Source organism: Mustela lutreola, chromosome 8, assembly GCF_030435805.1.
Source record: "Mustela lutreola isolate mMusLut2 chromosome 8, mMusLut2.pri, whole genome shotgun sequence".
NCBI classification, from domain to species: domain Eukaryota; kingdom Metazoa; phylum Chordata; class Mammalia; order Carnivora; family Mustelidae; genus Mustela; species Mustela lutreola.
In genome coordinates, this window is record NC_081297.1 from 83,605,889 (window position 1) to 83,629,254 (window position 23,366).

Here is a 23,366-nt window from a genome sequence, read left to right on the forward strand (position 1 = left end):
CTCCTTTGACTGTATCTTGGATTCAGGGATGGTTAATTCTGTAAATCCATAGAAGGGTATCCTAAGCTAGACCCTATCTTTAAGGACTCTTCAGTAGGTCAACAAAGAAGTAGAAGGGGATAGAAGGCATGAGGGGATGGAGTTAGAGGTGTGGAGAATAGATGCAATGAGACAGACAAGAACTGAAAGGAGAGACAGACAACTTTTATGGGAAAAAAATAATAGTGTTTGCTTCGGCAGGGCACATATGGGAAAAAATAATATAAACTGAATTAGAAGGGAAGACTTGGGATGGGTTTTTAGGAAGGCTGAAGATGAGAAAAGGAAAAAGGGCAATTGAGGTATGAGGTGTTATGATCTTAGGGAACACATGAATTGAAGGTATTTCTCCATAAATAGTGTCATTTGATTTTGGGAGGGGGGGAGGCTTGTCCCCGGCCTTCAGGCAAGGGCTGCTATCATGAGACCCAGTTTGCAAGGAAACTTTTCCTGCCCCCACAGTTTACTGTGCCCTGCTGAACCCTGTCCATCAGTGAACATCACTTGTTGACTCAGAAGAAGTCTAATTAGAGAATAAAATTATTTGCTCGGTAAGAGTGAATTATTTTCCCAAACAGTCCACATTCTCAGAGGACAAGGCAAAAAAATTATTTCTTACAAACTTCAAGTCAGGGTATAATTTTTGGCTGTATTTCTTTACATCAGTTTATTTATATGGCAAATTCTACAATTACACAAAATAAATCACAGGTAGTTACATAATTAACAGAAGTATTAACAAACGAGGCTCTTTGCCAACAAAAGGACAAATACATGACTTCTTGAGAAAGATTCCTTTTCTCCTTCTCTGGAAGCAAAACAAAAGGTCTTTAATTTGTATTATCTTACTTTTTTTTTTTTTTTAATAAGACCATACAATTTAAAGGTTCAGAAAAAGGACAGAGCTAACAGAAATTTTTAAAAAATCAGTTGATTTAATTAGCAAAATAGACTTTAGCCAGGCTGCCAGAATGGCCATAGCTAATCATAAAAAGCCCCCAAAATGTTTAGAAATGAGGTTTGCTCTAGTTTCACATTTTCCGATAGCAGGCACTGTATGTATGTGCAGTGTTGATTCGGGGTGACAGGTGAGTGAGCATTCTTTCCTATTTCCTGCTTTTGTCTGCATCTCTCACAAGCAGAATGTATTTGCTTACTTCTGTACTCTTTTTATTATTTTTTTTTCATAACTGGAAGTTTGTATCTCTTCATACCCTTCCCCTACTTCTCTCCTTCCCTCCGGCAAGCACTAGTTTTTTCTCTGTATTTATAAATCTGTTTCTGTTTTGTTCTGTTTATTCATTTGTTTTGATTTTTAGATTCCACATACAAGTGAAATCCTATAGCATTTGTCTTTCTCTGTCTGACTTATCTCACCTAGCATAATACCCTCTAGGTCCACCCATGTTGCCATAATTGGCAAGATTTCAATTCTTTTTTTAACAGATAATGTATTATTTGTTTCAGGGGTGCAGGTCTGTGATTCATCAGTCTTACACAATTCACAGCACTCACCATAGCACGTACCCTCCCCAGTGTCCACCACCCAGCCACCCCGTCTGTCCCACTCCCCCTCCACTCCAGCAACCCTCAGTTTGTCTCCTGAGATTGAGTCTCCTGTGGTTTGTCTCCGTTTCTGGCCTCGTCCTGTCCCACTTTTCCCTCCCTTCCCCTATGATCCTCTGTCTTGTCTCTCAACTTCCTCATATCAGTGAGATCTCATTTTTTTAAATGGTTAATAGTATTCCATTGCACGTATATACACCACGTCTTCTTTATCCATTCATCAGTTGATGGATGCTTCCATATTTTGGCGATTGTAAATAGTTCTGCGGTGAGCCTAGGAAGTCTGTTTATTCTCATACCACGTACTGAGCATCCTCTGTGTTCTTGGCACGGCAACGTGTTGAGGATATCAATATTTCTATCTAAAATCCTTTTGCCTCAGTGAGCTCGCACACTAGTAGGGACTCAGACAAGCAAATGTCTAGGCTACTAGAAGTAGCAGATGTGATACAACGTACATGGTGGGCAGAGAACCAGGAATAGGAAAACTGGGTGTTGAAGGATACACTGGGTGGAAGAAAAGCATTTCAGAAAGAAGGGACAGTAGGTGCAAAGACAAAGGGGCCCACGGGAACTTGTGTTCTGAGGCAGGAAAGGTGAAAGAAAAGGCGTGATGAACAGCCAAACAGCAAGGACCCTACGGAGGTGGAGACAGCCCAGGATGCCACCAGCAGGCAGGAAGTGCTGAGGACACAGCCAGGCACTGACTAATAGCCATGGAGATGGCGAGAAGAGGATACAGGTTTTAAAGACAGGTGTTATTGGGCTTGGACCCCAAGTCGATGTGACATGAGTAATGAAGAGGGAAAAGAAAATCTGCCATGAAAACTCCAGGACTTTTCCAGGTTCCTGCAGAAGCATCTGCATGAATCGGGGAAACATATGTAAGGATGGGAACCTGGACAAGGTAGATGGGAAATATGGTGCATTTAGTTCTTGCTTTGCTGAATTTGAAGTGCCTGTGGAACACTCGGAGACATAGGCGGTTTTCAAAAAGGCTGCACAAAAATGGGAAGTAATGCCCTTCGGTTTTGTATTTCATGCAAGCACACTTTAGGTTTGCTATTAAAACACACACACACACCCCTCTTTATCTGTTCAATCCTGCAGCTTTAAAAAATTTATATATTTTATTTTTACTTCCTGGCTTTTGACTCTTTTGTGGTGTAGCAACCATTATAGTAAATGGACTGATGAAAACAAGAAAATGTCATTGTAGATTTTTTTGGATCTAGACAGAACTCTGGAGATGATCTGGTTCCATTTTCTTCCTACAGAGCAGGAAACTGAGCTTCAGAGTGGTCAGGTGGCTCATGATGCACAAGAATAGAATAAGGCTTGGACCTCAGGTCCTCCATACCCAAGGAAGGGTTTTTCCTCTATATCACAGGGTTCCTGCGGCCTGTGAATACCTTGGCAAAAGATTGGGTGGAATTCCTTGGCACGTGGCTGCCTCTGTCTTCACATGACCTCCCCCTCTGTGTAGGTGCTTTCTGTCTCTCATTAGGACCAGGTAATTCAAGAGAATCTCATCTTAGACCCTTAACTCAATTACATCTGCAAAGACTCTTTTCCAAATAGAGTTACATTCTCAGGGTCTTAGCATTAGGACATGAACATATATCTTTTTTGGAGTGACCCCTTAACCCACTACACCTTACGACCTTGGACTGTTTATTAATATGAATGCCCTAGAGGGTTTCAACACCTGGCTTTATCCACGTCGAGTCTATCATGGGAATTAAAGGAAAGAAGGCACGTGAATGTTAGTTATTCCCATTGATGTGGCCAGTAATTTGTCCAGACATTTCAGTAACACACTGATCTGCAGTCCAACTTTTTCTCCTTCGAGTTTAAAAATAGTTTTGCTGAAAAGCAAGGATTTCAGACCAAACTTCTTCAAGGGTAGAGAAATATTTCACAATGTAGTTACTAAAGAAGAGAAATGTTCAAAAATAAATTATTGTCAATTGTGTGTATGCATAGAAGTGAAATACCAGAAAATTCCTTGAATATTTTTCTAGAACAAGGCAAAGAATAAAGAAACAAAGAAATGAATTTCATAGGTCAAACTGATAGAGTTGGCTTTCCCCCACTTATTTCTTCTTATTATGAGAAATTTTAAATAAAAAGAAAACTTAAGAGAATTAAATGAAGATCCATCTTATTCTCACACTTAGATTTTAAAATCATTACCATTTATCACATTTGCTCTATCTTTACATATGTAAATAGATGGAATTTTTTAAATTTAAAAGTAGGTCAAAGACAGCATGAGACTTTATCCCTGTTTATTTTCAGAAGCATTTCTAAAAATAAAGGCTTTCTTCTACATAACCAAGATTCCATCATCACATCAGGACAATTGGCAATAATTCCATGATATAATCTAATATCCTCAATTCTCTGAGCATTCTAAATTTTTTTGGTTGTCCCTCAAATGCCCGTACATTCATTCATTCATTCATCCACTCATTCATTTATTTATAAAATTTTGTTTTGGTGCCAAAACTCAGGAAATGCTTGTACTTTTAAAATCAGCATCCAGGGCGCCTGGGTGTCTCAGTCACTAGGTGTCTGCCTTAGGCTCAGGTCATGATCCCAGGGTCCTGGGATCAAGCCCCGCATCAGGCTCCCTGCTCTGCAAGAAGCCTCCTTCTCCCTCTCCCACTTCCTATGCTTGTGTTACCTCTCTCGTGCTCTATCTCTCTCTGTCAAATAAATAAATAAAGTTTTAAAAAGAAGTAAATAAAATAAAACCAACACCCAAACAACATGGATATCTCTTTAGATTCTCTTAACATAGAACAGTTCCATCCCCTTTTATTTTTCCTTGAGATTGACTTTTTGGGAAAACAGTGATCTTGAGTGGAGTACTAGAGTCCATGGGCAGGTGGAACTCTGTTATCAGCACTAGAAAGAGCTCTGCATGAGGACACTGCATGTTCCATGCATCCCTGTCCCAGCCAAGGAGCAGTCGGGCATGACTACTTATTTTATAAACGCAGTAGAAATCTCCAGCCTCAGACAGGGCTATGGGCTTGCCCCCAGAGTGAGGGCCTCGAGTAGGCTACAGAGACCATCACCTCTTCGTATAACCCTTTTTTTCTTGCTTTGCTTCTTTCATAATCTTTATCAGAATATGGCAGAGCTGGAGGCTGAGCATCACCGGGACCAACAGAATGAATGGGAGGAGCAAGAAACAAGTCAGGTTCAACACGAGGATCCTGACATGTCCACATCTTTGCAGTTTTCCAAGGAGAACATCCCTGAACTGTAAGCCTTGACACATGCAAGAGGAATCATTTAATAATATTTTGTGGTGGGTACATGCTATGTGAAATATGTCAGAGAAAGACGAATACCATAGGATTTCACTTACATGTAAAATTTATTTTTTAAAAAAGATTTTATTTATTTATTTGACAGAGATCACAAGTAGGCAGAGAGACAGGCAGAGAGAGGGGGGAAGCAGGCTCCCTGCTGAGCAGAGAGCCCAATGTGGGGCTTGATCCCAAGACCCTGGGATGATGACCTGAGCCGAAGGCAGAGGTCTTAACCCACTGTGCCACCCAGGCGCCCCTACATGTAAAATTTAAGAAACAAAACAAATGAACAAACAAACAAAAAGGAGACAAACAAAAAGCAGACTCTCGAGCACAGAGAACAAACTGGTTGGTGCCAGAGGAGAGGTGAGTGAGGGGATGAGTAAAACAGATAAAGGGGTTTAAGCGTGCATTGACTGTGATGAGCACTGAGTACCGTATAGAACTCTTGAGCATGTTATTGTACATTCGAAACCAGAATGAATGCATATTTTGTCATTCTCAGATAATTTTCTAGGTAAGAAAAGAATTATAGGGGCTCCTGTGTGACTCTGTGGGTTAAGTGTCTGCCTTCAGTTTGGGTCATGATCCTGGGGCCCTGGCTGGGATGGAGTCCTGGGCCTGGCTCCCTGCTCAGTGAGGAGTCTGCGTCTCCCTCCCTCCACGTGTGCTCTCTTTCACTCACTCTCTCTCTCAAATAAATAAAGTCTTTTAAAAAAGAAAAGAATTATAATTATCAATAGAAATGAGGGGCGCCTGGGTGGCTCAGTCAGTTAAGCTGCTGCCTTGGGCTCAGGTCATGATCCCAGGGTCCTGGCATCGAGTCCTGCGTTAGGCTCCTTGCTCGGCAAGGAGCCTGCTTCTCTTGCTGCCTCTTGCTTCTCTTTCTGCCTCTGCCTTTCTTGCCTGCTTGTGCGCGCGCTTTCTCTCTCTGACAAATAAATAAATAAATAAATAAAATCTTATAAATAAATAAGTAAAATCTTTAAAAAAATAGAAAGAAAGAAATGTATTGTTAAGCCCTTGTAGACCATTTCCCTGTTACACACCTCTCTGAACCCAGCAACATGGAATCAGTATCCTAACATTCATTGGGATAGTATAAATCTTAACATTCATTCTATGCAGAGAAGTTAAAACATTTATTTTTACTAAATGTAAAATGTAAAATACGTTTATTTTCTCCAGCCTTATGAAGATCTGCTAAAATGGATATCAAATAAATGCTCAAATTTTTTCTTGAGGCCTAAATGCTTGCCTGACCCATTTTGGTGACAGGAAATGAATCAGCACACCAACTTGCCATTCAAAGCAAGAAGGTTTGGGGCCGTTTGAAGATGTTTCCCATTTCTTACCTTAAAACTGATCATAATAATATTTCCGCAGGACTCGGGAAAACACATTCTTTCAGCTGAACTACTGGAATTCACAGATGGGTCTACAAGTGAAAGAACTTGGAGCCGATCACATAGGCTGGATGGAGAAAATCAATAATATTATCCGAAAAATAAACCTAACAGAAGACACAATGAAGAGGTAATTTTAGGGTGTTGGGTTTGGCCAGAATATATTGAAAATTTTCATAGCTTCAGAAACTCTGAGTTTAAGGTGGTGAAATCTCTTAGGAATGTCTTCAGAGTAAAAAGTATCAGGTCTTACATTTGAAGTCAATGTCTCAAAGCCTGTATCAAAGGTATCTGCAGCTTTGCTCTCTCTTCCCTCAAGGAAGAAGGAACAAGCCGCCTTTTATAGGCTTTTTTTTCTTTTTTTGAAGCTGTATTAATGGTCATCAGAGGAAGGAGTTGAAGTCCCCAATAACCCTTGACCTGTAGCCAGTATTGTCCAAAGGGATCCAACCAGCATGACATGAAAAAATTATTAAAAAGTATAGTTGTTAATGTATGTCTGAGTTTAAATGGAAAGTTTTAAGATGAAACAGAAAAGATAAGAGTAATTATTATTTATCTAGTTACTGGTATAAAAAGAAGGTTTTGGATTAAAAGGAAATGCTTTCACTGGTGGTGTAGAAATTCAGGGTACAGACATACCACATTTTGTTAGATTTATGCCTAAGTATTTCATCCTTTTGGTGCCATTATACTTAAAACTTTTAAATTTCAAATCATTTGGGGTGCCTGGGTGACTCAGTGGGTTAAAGCCTCTGCTTTCAGCTCAGGTCATGATCCTAGGGTCCTGGGATCAAGCCCCGCATCAGGCTCTTTGCTCGGCAGGGAGCCTACTTCCCTTCCTCTCTCTCTGCTTACTTGTGATCTCTCTCTGTCAAATAAATAAATAAAATCTTTAAAAATAAATAAACAAATTTCGAATAATTTGCCAGGATATAGAAATGCAATTGGTTTTTATATATTGATCTTATGTCTTGTGACCTTGCTAACTCATTTATTAGCTCCAGTAGTTTTGTAAGTTATTTGAGATTCTCCACATAGATAATTATGTCATCTGCAAATAGAGTTATATATCTTCTTTTCTATCTGCATGTTTTACTTCTTTTTGTTACCTTATCATACTGGTTAGAACTTCTAGTATGATGTTGAATAGGAGGGATGACAGCAGCAGCTAGACATATTTGCCTTGTTTTTAGTCCTACAGAAAAAGCATTAAGTGTGATGTAAAGTGTTTTGCTAGTTTTCTTTTTTTTGAGATTAAGAAAGTGTTTTCACATCTTAGTTTACTAAGATGTTTTTAAAATCAGGAATGAGATTAAATTTTTTTCAATAGCTTTTGCTACATCTACTAATGGTCATGTTGTTTGTTTGCTTATGGTCTCCTGACATGGCAAATTATAATGACGATTTTCGAATGCTGAACCAGCCTTGAATTTACAGAATAAACTCAAATTGGTCATCGCATATTATTCTTTTCAGATATTGTTGGACACTATTTACCTAAAGGGAAATTTTGGATGTATGTTAATGAGAGATATTGGCCTTTTTTCTTTCTTATAGTGTGTTAGTCTCAGAAAACTTGTTTTATAGAAAAAATTGGGCTATTTTCCCACCTGTTCTATTTTCTGGATGAATTTGTGTAGAACTGCATAATTTCTTCCTAAAATGTTTGGCTGAATTCACCAGCAAAGCTATATTGTCTGGATATTTCATTACAGTAAAAATTTTAACTACAGATTTAATTTCTTTAATGATATATAGGGCCATTCAGGCTACTGAACCATTGGATATATATTAGTGGTAGAGTATATCTTTTTTTTTTTTTAAGATTTTATTTATTTATTTGAGAGAGAGAGAGTATGAGAGAGAAGAGGGTCAGAGGGAGAAGCAGACTCCCTGTTGTTCAGGGATTCCCCATGAGGGACTCGATCCCAGGACTCCAGGATCATGACCTGAGCTGAAGGCAGTTACTTAACCAACTGAGCCACCCAGGTGCCCGGTAGATTGTATCATTTGAGGAATTTGCCCATTTCATCTTCCCTTAGCTTTTCCAAAGGATAATATCTTGTCCAACTCTAATATATCACCAAAACCAAGAAAGTGACCTTGGTACTATAAATAGAACTTATTCAGATTTTACCAGTTATGTGTATTCTCCCTTTTGTGTGTGTGTGAGTGTGTGTATAGTTCTGTGCAATTTTATTATATGGGCAGACTTACATAACCACAACCATATCAAGATTCTCAGTTTTACCATTGCACAAGATTCCTTTGTGTTAGCCCTTTGTAGGCATACCTATTTCCTCCCTGATCTCTGGCAATGAGAAATCACTTCCACATGTCTATAATTATGTTATTTCATAAATGTTAGATACATCAGATCATGCATTATGTAACCTTCTAAGATTTATTTTTTCACTCAGCATAGTTTTCCTGAGGTTCATCCAAGTTGTTGTCTGTATATCAATAGTTCCTTTCTTTTTTGTTGCTAAGTAGTGTTCCATAGTATGGTGAGATATATATATATAGAGAGAGAGAGAGAGAGAGAGTTTGGTTATAGAGAGAGTTTGGTTAACCATTCATCCATCCAAGGACAAGTGTGTTATTGCTGGTTTTCAGCTATTATGAATAAAGCTACTTTGGACGCTCACATACAAATCCCTGTGTGAAAAGAAGTCTTCACTTCTCAGGGATAACTGCCCAAGAACGAAATTGCTGGGTCACATGGTAGGTCTGTTTTCAGTTGTGACAGGAAGCACCAAGCTATTTTCTGGAGCAGCTGTCCATTTTACGTTCCCACCACTAATGTCTGAGTGACCCAATTACTCCATATCACTAGCAGTTGGCATTATCACTATTTTGTATCCTATAGTCATTCTGATAAATTTGTAGTAATATATCATTATACTCTTAATTTGAATTTCTCTAATGGCTAATGGTGCTGGGCATCCTTTCATGTATCTATTTGCCATTTATGTATCTCCTTTGTGAAATGTTTGTGCATGTGGTTTGTTCATTTCTTAACTGGATAGTTTGGTTTTTTAATGTTGGGTTTTAAGACATTTTCATATATTCCAGTTATAAGACCTTTGCCAGATATTGACAAGTGAATCCATTTAACAGGGTCTTTGGCCAAATGAAAGCTTTAAATTTTGATGAGGTCTAGTTTATCTATTTTATACGTAGTGTTATCGGTGTTAAGTGTAAGAAATCTTTGCCTAGTTGTAAGTCCCAAAGATTTTCTGTAGGTTTTTTTTTTTTCTAGAAATTTAGCTAAGCTTCTATTTTAATCTTTTAAATTTTCTGCTCCTGTATCCAATTGGGCCTCACATTTCTTTACTACTATCTAGATTATTTTGTGTTTTTTACTTTCTTACATTGCATTAGTGACATCCCATTCCAACACAACCACAACTAAAGAGTCTTCCTATGTAAGAATAGGATTTCATTCTCGAAAGATCAAAAAAGATTGTCTATTGGGTGACTTTTCTTAATCCATAGGACTTAGTCCATCTCTGGCCTATTTGCAGATTATTAAATGAGGTGATATCTCTGGAGGGTCAAATTGAAAAGCTAGAGTCACACCAGGACCTTGGCGCTGATCAGGGAGCAAACATTGAGGTAAGCTGGAGGCTTGGAAAAGACAATCTGGGAGGTTGTGGGGACTCTGCCACCATTTCCACCCTTCTATTAGTTAACAGATCGTAGTAAGAATTAAAACCCATCTTTTGCCATGAGGAGAGCTCACTGGTGGTCAGTTCAAAACACCTTTCATGTGGGTACCACCACTTCTATTCCTTGACAACACAGAAAGACTAGACTTTTTAATTCTACCTAGAGACTCAATCCAGTAGGCTTCTATCTTAATGCCATCTTAAGACAATGATTAGTACCTTAACGGAAGAATTCTCTTCTTGATCTTTGCATCCCAGCACCTAACAGTTCAAGAAGACATCCAGGAATTAAATATTTGTGTATAACTGCAATCTTACAATGTAAGAGATATATTTGTGTTCATCTCTGCTGCCTTCGTGAAGGGTTCTTGGGTTGGTTTTCACAATCCAGTTTTTCTGTTGTTTTCTCGCCTTGCACTGACAAGAGACTCTTTTCTGAGAAAAGTTGAAACCCCCCCCCCAACTTTTTTTAAAAGATTTTATTTATTTATTTGTCAGAGACAGAGAAAGAGTAACTGAGCACAAACAGGGGGAACAGCAGAGGGAGAGAGAGAAGCAGGCTCCCTGCTGAGCTGGAGGTCTGATGTGGGACTCCAGGACCCTGGGATCATGACCTGAGCCAAAGGCCACCGCTTAACTGACTGAGCCACCCAGGCATCCCCCACTTTTTTTTTTTTTTTTTTTTTTTTTTTTTTTTTTTTTTGAGTCATAGGAAGTTAGAAAGGCAGTGACCAACTTTGGATGAGAAACAGACTTCAGAGCCCTGGCTGACAGAATTTCTAAATATCACAGCTTTGAAAAACAATTCTCTAAGAAAGAAGAAGCCTGTGTCTTGCTACCTCCTCTACTTTAGCTCAAGCCAAAGCTTAAATTAAATGAATTTTGGAGGAAATAAAGAAGAAATGCCTCCTTTATTGCAGGAAGGCAATGTTTATTTAGAACCCTCACATATTAAAGTCAGCTATAGATCAGCACAGATTTAACACAAGGGGTTGGGGGTGTGGATACTTTTAGCCACCATTTAGTCCAAAATTTTGAAGTAGCAACCTCATTTTGAGCTAACTGAAAAGTCAGGAGTTCTTTTCACTATCTTTGGGCTTTAGAAATTGCAAGTTATGAGAAAAAGGAAGAGAACAAGGCCAACAAATATTCTGCCTTGGAAAATTTCCTCCAAGAGTCAGCTGTGTTACAAGGATGTGGATTTCAATAGAAGTTAGGGTTGGAGAGGGATGGGTATCAAAGGAATGAGGAGAAAGATGGAAGAACACAAAGATAAATGAAAGTGAGATTTTAAAAAGAAATCAACAAAGGTTTGGGATAGTATGAAAAGGGAAGGCAGGACAAATACCTTTGGAGATTCTCTGTCCTGGAGATGAGTAGTTTTGTATGCACTTTAAAAAAAAAAACAGCATGACTTAAAAACTATAAACATCCCAAATATCCACCAGCTGGTATGTGGATAAACTGTGGTACATGTGATATGATGGAATACTGCTCTGCAATACGAAGGAATAGACTTCTTACTCATAAATAAGTCTCAAGTGCATTATACCGCGTGAAACAAGCCAGATCCAGAAGATTGCATTCTTCATGACTGCATTTACATAACGTTCTGAAAATAGCAAAACGATAGGAAGAAAAAAGAGATTAGTGGTTGCTGGAGTTGCATGGAGAAAGGAAGTGAGGGGTTCACAAAGGGGCACAAGGAAATTTGGGGCATGATGGAAATACCACATATCTTCTGCTGTTGATTATGACAAAATTCATAGGACAGTACACTTTTTAATAGTGTGTTTTACTGTATGTAAATTATACCTCAATACACATAACTTTTAAAAATAGGCACAAGATCTGTCCTCAATAAGTCTAAAAATTGATGGGAAAGGTCATATAAAAGCAAATGCAGTAATATAATAAGAGATTTTAATTATTTTTAACATTTTTAAAGATTTTATTTATTTATTTGTCAAGGACAGAGAGCAAATGCACAAATGGGGGCATGGCAGGGAGGGAGGGAGCAGCAGGGAGGGAGAAGCAGGCTCCCGGCTGAGCAAGGAGACCAGTGCAGGATTCAGTCCCAAGATGCTGGGATCTGACCTGAGCCAAAGAGAGACACTTAACTGACTGAGCCACACAGGTGTCCCTAAATAAGAAATTTTGAATATAAGTATTACAGAAACAAAGCCAGTAGGAATGCTGTAGTTTCACTCTGGTAATGGGAAAAAAAGATTGTTAGATATGGAACCAATAACCGAAGTTTGGTGTGGGTACATTAAAGGAAAAATAAGTTAATAAAGTTAGGATAAAACCACATGTATTGGCTCATTTATATCTTGTGAAGAAAGGAACAACTCTGAAAGGGAAAGGAGAGAAAAATTGGTAAAATCACTTAAAAAACACACACAGCAGGGGTGCCTGGGTGGCTCAGTGGGTTAAAGCCCCTGCCTTTGGCTCAGGTCATGATCCCAGTGTCCTGGGATCGAGCCCCGAGTCAGGCTCTCTGCTCCTCGGGGAGTCTGTTTCCTCCTCTCTCTTTCTCTCTCTCTCTCTGCCTGTCTCTCCGCCTACTTGTGATTTCTCTCTCTGTGTCAAATAAATAAAATCTAAAAAAAAAAATTAAACACATACACACACACCAGAAACAAATTTAAAAGACCTTTAAGGTGAGGAAAAGACTTTGAGGTGGCCTTTGGCTCTTGCCTGATACTTAACCCCCAAATCCTCGAAGCTTTCTGAGATCTCCATATTAACATCTCGACTTTCATTCTGCAACTGACCCGTATCCATTATCTTTGGTACGACTATCTTAGATTAAGTACTGTATTAAGATATTCACTATATAAGTAAACCAGGGTACCAAGTAAAAGTGATTAGAAGATCACAACTCCTTTCTAAATAATTAAATCACACAGTTCAGGGGTTGGTGATGGTTGAACTTGGTAAAAGAAGGGTGTAACTATACATTCTCTGGAAGCTGGTTTTTTTTTTTTGTTTTTTTTTTAAAGAACTTATTTATTTGACAGAGAAAGATCACAAGTAGGCAGAGAGGCAGGCAGAAAGAGAGAGAGGAGGAAGCAGGCTCTCCATCGAGCAGAGAGCCCGATGCGGGACTCGATCCCAGGACCCTGAGATCATGACCTGAGCCGAAGGCAGTGGCTTAACCCACTGAGCCACCCAGGCGCCCCTGGAAGCTGGGTTTTTTAAAAGACTTTATTTATTCATTTGAGAGAAAGAGGTACAGAGAGAGAGGGAGAGAGCGTGACCAGGGAGAGAGGCAGAAGGACAGGGAGAAGCAGAATCCCCCCTGAGTAGGAAGCCCAATGTGGGGCTCGATCCCAGGACCCAGAGATCTTGACCTGAGCTGCAAGGTAGATGCTTAGCCATCTGAGTCACCCAGGTGCCCCTCTCTGGAAGCTGTTTGAGGGTAAGTGTTTATTACGTGTTTCCAACTAGCACAATACCTAGCTCAAGGGTCACTTAACGTAGAATGTAGACAACTGTATCTTGTTGATTCAACTTCATGTTGACTTTGGAGATCAGTACCCAGGGCAGTATCAAAAAAAAACAAAAACAAAACAAAAAACAATTGCTATCAAGTCTCAAACTTTTTGATCATAAATGAGCTTTCTTCTAAAAATCTTCTTTTGGTTTCAATTCCACACATCACCACAACTTTTTTTTTTTTTTTTTTTTTTTTTTAAATTTTTTATTTTTTATAAACATATATTTTTTATAAACATATATTTTTATCCCCAGGTCTGTGAATCACCAGGTTTACACACTTCACAGCACTCACCAAATCACATACCCTCCCCAATGTCCATAATCCCACCCCCTTCTCCCCAACCCCCTCCCCCCGGCAACCCTCAGGCTTAAATGGGTAGAAGAATAAATGAAACAAGATGGGATTGGGAGGGAGACAAACCATAAGTGACTCTTAATCTCACAAATCACCACAACTTTTGACTTATGCCCTTTTGTTTTAAAGGAGAAGATCATGGAAATTAAAAAGCAAATAGAAGAAATGGATAACAACTATGTCCAGGTAATTATGGCATTATAATTAAGGAAGAAAACCAGTTATTCAAGGGAATCTCAGATTTATAGCATTTTAGTGAATGGAATTCAAAACTGAATAAAAGATAGGCTCAGTATTTTAGCCTAGCAGGGAAATATCTTGTAGCTTACACCCTCATTTTCAGAGGAGAAAAGCATAACTCAAAAATGTGATGTGATTTGCCCATATTCCCAGGTGAAAAGACCAGTCTCTTTCTTGCTCTCCCATTTTAAAATTAAAGTATGTGTATCTTTTCTTCTAACGAAAGTAATGGATACTTATTTTAATAATTAAAACATAGAACTATTTCCTATTAAAAAAAAAAAAAAGAAAAAGAACTTCACTCCCTCAAGGATAAACACAGTGAATATTTTAGTACATTTATATTCTAAATTTTACTATACATGTGCTTACATGTTGTCTTTACAATTTAAATGGAATTATATTATATATATTTTTTGCAACTTGCTGTTTTCCCTTAGCATTTTTCTTCAGCAACTTTCTATGCCACTAGATGCCATTTTACCTTGTCACTGTTTATATAATGTAGGATTTGATTTTTGGACTTATTAAATTTATTTCATTGGGCATTTGGGGCTTTATAATAAATGTGCTATCACAAATTTTGCATCACCAATTCATATCCTTGCTTGCTTTTGCAAGTACTTGTTTGAGAAAAATTTCTAGGAATGAAACCTCTGGCACCCATGTTCTTGAATCCCAGAACACTGTTCTTCCTGCTATTGCTCTGCCTTTCAAAGTATCCTGCAAGTCTATTATAGTTTAGTCTATTATAGTTTATTATAGTCTATTATAGTTTAGTCTATTATAGATTAGTTAAAAACCTTAAAAGAGTTATTTACTCCTGACATATGTATAATTGGCATCCATGTCTTAGAAAGTTTGCTTTCAGCCTGTCTCTTGAACTTGCTGAAAGAAACCAACCAGAGGGACCAGACACTTTTGTGGGTAGCTCTTTTGTTAAACTATAAAGTCCAAATATTCAAACTAACATAATGAGAACATATATTCATATATTATAAATTTTAAAATATTTAAAAGAAATACAATTTTCTTTTTTTCTTTGACACATACAGTTTCTCCAACTAGTGTCCTAGAAGTTTGTTTGTTTTCTTTTTAGAGAGAGCAAGAGAGCACACACATGCACACAGGTGTGGGGAAAGGAATAGGGAGAAGGGGAGGGAGAAAGAGAATGTTAAGGCAGGCTCAGCATCCAGCATAGAGCCCAATATGGAGCTCAGTTTTATACCTCTGAGATCATGACCTGAGCCAAAATCAAGAGTCAAACGCTTAACCAACTGAGCCACCCAGGAGCACCTAGTGTCTTGGAAGTTTATTAAGGCACAAGGAAAGAATAAGGAATAAAGAAAAAGATAATTTATCATAAGCTGCTATTGTATAAATTTATATTCCTAAAATGTTAAAAATAATTATACTAATCTTTTGGTGATTCCTCCTGCAATTTACCATGATTATATTATGAATTTGCTGAGAGGAAGGATTTTACTAAGTAAAAGTTAGTTTCAAAGAAGTCACTTTACAATTAAGTAGTATCAACCTGAGTGACGTTTTATGATATAAACCAGAAAAATATAATTTCCGTTTTACCCCAAATTGTGGGTATCTTTTCAGGAAGATGCTTGTAATGAAGCTCATGAATTAAAGGAAAAACTCATTGCAAGAATGAAGGTAAGATTTCACAGTTACTCAAGTTCAAATAATGATAAAATCCAAATATAGGGATCATTCTTTCTCTAGAAGTTAAGAGTGTGCCACCTACTGTTCTCTTTCTCTTTCCTTATCACTTTTTTCTCCACTTCCTGGACCTCTGCTTTGGATGGACAAACCAGCTTGCAGTCTGAGGACTTCCCAGGTCTCACAGCCTTGTGCTGCTTCTACATCTCCTCCACTTAGAGCTCAGCCTCTATGTCGACATGTAATGTGTTCTTCAAGGCTCAGCCCAAAGGTCATCGCCTCTTCCAGACCTCCCATAATCTCCCCTAGCCAGAAAAATGGCTCCATATCTGAACTCCTCCCACAATATCTTGATGTAAATGTGAATGGATGAAAGAAGAAATGAATGAGTCAAACTGTCACTTGTTCAGAGGTGCTTAATCACCCCCCTATCTGGAGTAAGTGTCCCACCAACAAACCTCAGCTATTCTAACTCATCATTTTACTATTTTCTCTTTAGCATGTATCCTAGTCTATCATATGTAATATATGTGTATATGTGTGTCTGTGTGTGTGTGTATATAGGTGTGTGTATGTGTGTGTGTGTTGCTTCTCCCCCAGCCCCTATAAATTTGCATGTAATTCCTTAGCCATTTGGTTTAAAAAGGCACATGTAATAGAATCCACATTCCTTATCTATTTTGTTAACCACAGTATCCTAGAATAGTGCCTGGTCAGAGTCAATATGTTTTGCATAGATGAACAAATTGAACAGATGAATTCAGTATAAGGATAGTTATCTTCCTACATGAATAAGTCAGTAGTTAAAGATTAGCATGCGTGTCTACCATGCTGCTACCTTATTTTGTGAATGTGTATGTCTCTTTCTATTAGGTGAGTTTGCACTTGCCCATGACCTCCTCATGTGACTCATATGTGATTGGCAATGTGGGCTCCTGAGGTGCTCTGGAGGAAAAGCACTCTGTATCAACTACAATAAGACTAGCAGACCTCTAAAATCATTTTTTAAATGATAATTGATTGCTATTTTTTTTTCAGAACTTTTACAAAGACATGACTCTGATTAGTACAAAGCTGGGAGTGTACCAAATGCAAGAAGGGAAAACAGACTCTCAGAGTCCTGAAGAAATGGTCATGGAAGAAAGTGAGCGCCTGCTTCCTCAGGCTCCACCACCCCCTTCAGTACAGAACAGTCCTGCCAGGGTTACAGTGTGGTAAGTCAGAGAAAGGAGCCTCTGGGGCTGGACCAAGTCCCCCCAAATGTATGAAGCATAGTATGATGAATTTCTTCAAGGAATGACTAAAAATTTGTTTTATCTTCCTTTATATATTATCTCTTCTTCTTCTTCTTTAAAAGGCTGTGTTTTTTGGAGTCATAGTGTTTTTCATATTACTTTTAGCTATAGATCTATTTCATTAAATAAATAGATACAGATTTCTTTATTACTGCTTTAGGTAACTATGTATACATAAATCTTAAAAGATGGCGTCTCCAAGCTATGATGCAGCTACCTCCATCAAAGGAACCTACCTGCTGAGTGGATTTGAAAACCTTTGTTCACCAGGCAGGATGCCTCTCTCTTGTATGGCATTAAAGACATACATCCTAGCAAATTCTAATTCTTCGGATCCTTTTCTGAAGTTGCCAGACCATCATATATACCTGGAGTAGTACCCTCCTCTAAGAAAACTTTTCTGATTCTGTAGAATCCAATCCAAGTAGAATGTTCAGCAACGTCTCATGGGTGCACTCTGCCTTACACATAATCCTGATCTAGAACCTACAACATATAATTGCCATTAAATTATTTCAAATCTGCTCCTCCTAATAATCCATGAGCTACCAAAAGGCAGGCATCTTTGTCATTTTGGGACATGAAATATAAAACATCTTCACCATGCTGAACAGATAGTAAATTAATAAGTAAGTGAGGAGTGATGCCAGTGAAAATAGAAGAGTAAAAACCCCCCAGGAAATTTCCTCCCCCATAAAAATCAATGAGAGAGCTTGAAAAAAATTGAATCAACTTTTTCAGAACTCTGGAAATTAAGGATTTAGTATCCAGAATAGATAAAGAAATCTTAGAACTCAACAACAGAAAGGGAAACAACCCAACTTTTAATATGAGCAAAGGATTTGAATAGACATTTCTTCAAAGAAGATACACAGATGGCCAACAAACACACGAAAAGATAGTCAACTTCACTTGTCATTAAGGAAATGCAAATCAAAATCATGAGGTACCCCTCTACATCTCTAAGCCAACTACAATTGAAAGGACAGATAATAACAAACATTGGAGAGGATGTGGAGAAATGAGAACCCTCAGACATCGCTAGAGGGGTTGTAAAATGGTGCAGCCATTTTGGAAAACAATTTGGCAGTTCCTGTAATTGTTAAATATAGGGCAGCTACCAACCGACCCACTCCTAAGTATGCACCCAGAAGAACTGAGAGTATACGTCCACACAAAACTTGTACATGAATATTCATAGCAGCATTATTCATAAAAATAGAAACAATACAAATATCCATCAGCTAATGAATAGGTAAATAAAATGTGGTGTATCCAGACAACGGAGTACTGTTCATCCACAAAAAAGAACAAAGTACTAATGCATGCTGTGACTTGGATTACCCTTGAAAACAGTATGCCAAATGACAGAAGTCAGACACAAAAGCCCACACGTTATATGATTCCATTCTTGTGAAATGTCCAAAATAGGAAAATCCATGTGGACAGTAAGTAAATGTGTAGCCTTAGGGTAGTGGGAAATAAGGAGTGACTGTTCATGGGTACAGGCTTTCTTTTGGGGGTGATGACAATTTCCTGGAATTAGATAATGGTGATGGCAGTACAACCCTGTAAATAAACTAAAAGCCACTGAATTATGCACTTTAAAGGGTAAATTTTATGGCATGCAAATTATATCTCAAAAATCAAACAAGTATATGCCTTTTGATTATCACTTGATAATCAAATGATTATCAAATATAAATGGACAGATTACAATCCAGTTGAGTTGACCATCTTTCATCACATCATTATATTCCAGTTAAGACCACCAAAGACTTTGACAAATTTCTTGTCTAACTACATTTCTTGGGAATGTACTAGTTCCACTGAAGCATACTTATACACTATCTTTTTGAGGAGGTTTATCTTGCAGGTGTTATTGTTGTTTTTAGGCTCAGAAGATACCTCTATACCAGATTCCTGGTATAATCCCCAATTCTTCAGTTCCCTTGTAGACTTTCCACAAATAATCTGAACATTTTGGAAAAGATGAAAGGTTTTATGTATGGCAGACCTTGAAAAATAAACATGTAAATAGATAAACAGCATTTAAAAAGTTAAAAGAATATTTTTATTTTTGAAAGAAGATAAATTCAAGGGGCACTTGGGTGGCTCAGTGGGTTGAACCTCTGCCTTTGGCTCAGGTCATGATCTCAGGGTCCTGGGATTGAGCCCTGCATCTGGCTTTCTGCTCAGCAGGGAGCCTGCTTCCCCCTCTCTCTCTCTGCCTGATGCTCTACCTACTTGTGATCTCTCTATCAAATAAATAAATAAAATATTTTAAAAAAATAAAAAGAAAGAAGGTAAATTCAAAATGAATAAAATTTTTTTACTAAAATATTTAATGACACAAATATTTGGTTCTACATAGGTTGATATGAAAGAAAGTATTTTGAATTTGTAGCTATGACGTTTTCAAAAAAAAAAAAGTCTGCACTTTAAAAAATAAATATTACACATGTTCTTTTTTTTATAACAGAAAATCTGAAAAATTCTTTAAGTTATATTGACTTATAAATCAAACTCAAATGATTCAGTCAAAAAATAAATCTGAAAGATAGATAGATAGATAGATAGATAGATATAAATACATAAATCTGAACCTAACCATACCCAGAGTGTTCACTTAAGGAAAGAAAAAACTGGAAGAATGGAAGAACATACTCTATAAGGAAAGAAAAGCAAACAAAATAAGACAAAAAATTAATATGAAATAGAAAGAATGAATGAATGAAAAGAAGAAAAAAAGAAACAAAACTTAGCTGATGATATTAGGGTGATGAGATTATAACTTTTTCATTTCTCTCTTTTTCAAATTATCCATAATTTTAAAAAACTATTTTTCTCTTTAAAAATAATGTTAAAATGTGTTTCTTTGAAAATGTTCCAGTTTGGTATTTCCAAAGATGACTGGTTTTGAAATTTAGGAAGAACAATGTTTATTTATTAGCTATGTTTTAGTAGTGAGTCGTTTTTCCTTTCATAAGAAAAAAACAAATCAATATTTAGCCCTTCTCGAGGGCAGGGCAACCCTCAAAGCTTCTTCTGACTCGAGTATTTATCAATACATTGGCTCTCTAATAGAATGTGTGATGGGACGCGTGGGTAGCATAGGCAGTTAAGCAACCAATTCCTGGTTTCAGCTCAGGTTATGATCTTGGGGTCATAGGATTGAGCTCTGCATGGTGGTCCACGCTCAGTGCAGAGTCTGCTTGAGATTCCCTCTCCCTCTGCACCTCCTGCTCATGTTCTCTCTCTCCCTCTCTCTGAAATAAATAAATAAATCTCTAATTTTTAAAAATGTGTGAAATAGAAGCAACAACTATTTGTGTCACTAGCAAGAGACAGCCAGTGGCAATAATGCCAAGAAACTTGGCTCAGGTTTACAGAATCCACTGACTTGGATCACAAAATAGATCCATAGCTAGCTTTCACTGTGCTCTAAATTTTCTCTTCTGAAATATATTACCGATGGCCATTATCTCCAGATAGCAGGATTATCTGCAACACTTCTTTCCTTCTTTGTTTTTCTGGATCTTCCAGATCTTCTACCCTAATCCTGTATTGCGTTTATAGTTAGAAAATAATAATGCAAGGATTTAAAATCAAATAAATAAAATACATCATAGGTACAGCCTAGAAGGAGGAGTCCTGAAAGACTTGAGAAAGTTTATTTTACCTTAAAAGGGTAAGTCTAGTGCAGGAACAAAACTAGGGATAGAGCTAGACTCCATTTGTCACATTGTATTTTATATCTCCAGGAATATCTAAGGGCCTGGTCCTTTATTTCCCTCCAAATCAGTGTCACTATTCCTCACAAGTGAGGTCAAGATGTCAATAATCTGCTAGAATATGAGAGGAGCATTTCAAAGTTCTCATAATTTCCAAGGTTTCATTGTTTTATGGCTATAGAGCCTTAAAATTCTAATGCCAGCCCTAGGAGGGACTTACAAGCTCAACTATTTGAAGCTCCTTCTTTTGAGGATGTCAACAGAGGTCAAGAGAAGTTTAATTACTTCCTTGACGTTATAGAGCTACCTGGGGGGTGGAACCAGGAGTCTCTTCAGTGTGGTGTTCTTCAGACCGTTCTTAATGCAGATGTTCTCTTTCCTTGTAGGAAACGTGCACTGAGGATTTTCATCATGTTTTATGTCCTCATCTTCACTGGACTTTCATGTTATATCCTATTTTTTGATGCTACGTTTATATTTGAAAGCTTGCTCCCCACAATGCTTGGACGCCGCAGAATGTGGGAACTTCGGGAGATCATTGCACCTTTCTTAAACTTGGAAGTGGAAGACTTGTTACCTTTCTAGAGATTTGGAAGTTACTGTTACCCTACTGATTTTCTCCTTAATAAAATTCTGGCTGTCCTTGTATTATGTTGGTTAACATATTTTCCAAAAAAGTACTATTGGGTTTTTGGCAAAAGACATAGTAGTTATATGAAAACTGCTTGTTCACAGAAAGAAAAAATGAAAACAGTTTATCTTTACCCTTATGACTCACAATTACATCTTGAATCATTCCACACATTGTTTACACATTTACTTCAAAGCACAAGTGTCTTCTCCAATGCCGAGAACGCTGAGACTACCCAGTATTAGCTTCCTTGTTTCTTCCCCCATTTTCCTCAAAAAGAAAAGCACAGAATGAACTTCTTTCCATCATTATCAGTTTTACTTCAGTAGGATTGGGGCCATAGTTTGGGAGTAGTGGACACTTCTTAGTTTTGCTCCTAACATTCACTTTCCCTTTTGGTAACAGCATCCTAATTTGCTTTCAAAGAGCCATCTTTACTTAGCATAATTGTAGGTGGTCTTTCATAAGATCCCCAATCTTTCTATTAACAGTACTTGGGAATATGTCACATTAGTCATTTTCTAAGAATAAGAATTTTGAGGGGCGCCTGGGTGGCTCAGTGGGTTAGGCCTCTGGCCTTTGGCTCAGGTCATGATCTCCGGGTCCTTAGATAGAGCCCTGCACCAGACTCTCTGCTCAGCAGGGAGCCTGCTTTCCCCTCTCTCTCTGCCTGTCTCTCTGCCTACTTGTGATCTCTCTCTGTCAAATAAATAAATAAAATCTTTTTTTAAAAAAGAATAAGATGGGGCACCTGGGTGGCTCAGTGGGTTAAAGCCTCTGCCTACGGCTCAGGTCATGATCCTTGGGCCCTGGGATCAAGACCCACATCCGGCTCTCTGCTCTGTGGGGAGCCTGCTTCCCCTCTCTCTGCCTGCCGCTCTGCCTACTTGTGATCTCTGTCTGTCAAATAAATACATACATACATACATACATACATACACTGGAGTTAGGAGGGTAGATGGAATGTGAGGGATGAGCTAAAAGGCCAGTCAGTGGTTCAGGTGAGCTAATGAGGGGGAGATGAGGCTAGAAAGGAGATGAGGGGTTCAGTGGTTACTATAAGGATAGATTCTACAATATTGGGTTATGTAATGGATTTGGGATTGGAAGGGTGGTGACAGGGAATGTGGTCCCTGTCACATTTGAATGGATCTTGAAGGATGGAGAATATTTTCATGGCAGAAATGAGGAAAAGGCATTTCAGAGAAAGAAACATCTGGGTAAAACTTAGAAGCCATGAATACAAGACAGAGTCAGGAAACACGCTAGGGCATTTTGCTCAACATAACAGCTTATCCATTCTTGTCAAAAGACTCTGCCTCACTCATTTTTGTGGTCTCTGATTGCCAAATAACTGGTCCATGGACGGTGTGCACTGGAATCACTTGGGGAACCTTATATACTAAACGCTTTCAATCTCACCTCCAGATACTTAGATTCAGTAGAGCTAATATGAGGTTCAAACGTTATTCTCAAAAATCTCCCTAGCTGAGGGCAACTTGGGGGGGGGGGCGTCGCGCAGTCAGGTAACCCTCCAATTCTTGATTTCAGCTCAGGTCATGATCTCAGGGTTGTGGAATCCAACCCCCTTTAGGCTCTGCACTCAGCAGGGAGTCTGCCCGAGATTCTCTTTCTCCCGCTGCCCCTACCCCCTCACGTGTGTGCTCTCTTTCTCTCTAAAATAAATATAAATAAATCTTTTTTTTTTTTAATCTCCCCAGCCAACCATAATACAAATCTAGATTTGGGAACCATGTCTTGGCACGCTTTAGGATAATGCTGTGCACATAGCAGATACTCAATAAATACCTATTGAAGCAAATTAAATTATGTGTTGGTATCTTTGTGGTCTCCCTATCACCTCATCTTGTGCTACACTTAATATTTGCTCAATAATTCCATCATAAAAAATAATAATTTTA

At 38.2% G+C, this 23,366-nt stretch overlaps 1 protein-coding gene across 4 annotated transcripts in view; it reads left to right on the forward strand.

The window, feature by feature from the left end:
• SMCO2 (single-pass membrane protein with coiled-coil domains 2) overlaps window positions 1–21,471 on the forward strand; it is a 30,253-nt gene extending 8,782 nt beyond the window's left edge. For all 4 annotated transcript variants that reach the window (XM_059185841.1, XM_059185844.1, XM_059185840.1 and 1 more), the window contains 7 exons: window positions 4,745–4,881; window positions 6,318–6,467; window positions 9,868–9,958; window positions 14,000–14,056; window positions 15,722–15,778; window positions 16,823–16,998; window positions 21,200–21,471. In XM_059185841.1, the coding sequence (XP_059041824.1) occupies window positions 4,745–4,881; window positions 6,318–6,467; window positions 9,868–9,958; window positions 14,000–14,056; window positions 15,722–15,778; window positions 16,823–16,998; window positions 21,200–21,398 (867 nt within the window). In that variant the 3' untranslated portion in view covers window positions 21,399–21,471. The remainder of the gene's footprint in view (window positions 1–4,744; window positions 4,882–6,317; window positions 6,468–9,867; window positions 9,959–13,999; window positions 14,057–15,721; window positions 15,779–16,822; window positions 16,999–21,199) is intronic.
• The last annotated feature ends 1,895 nt before the right edge of the window (window positions 21,472–23,366 follow it).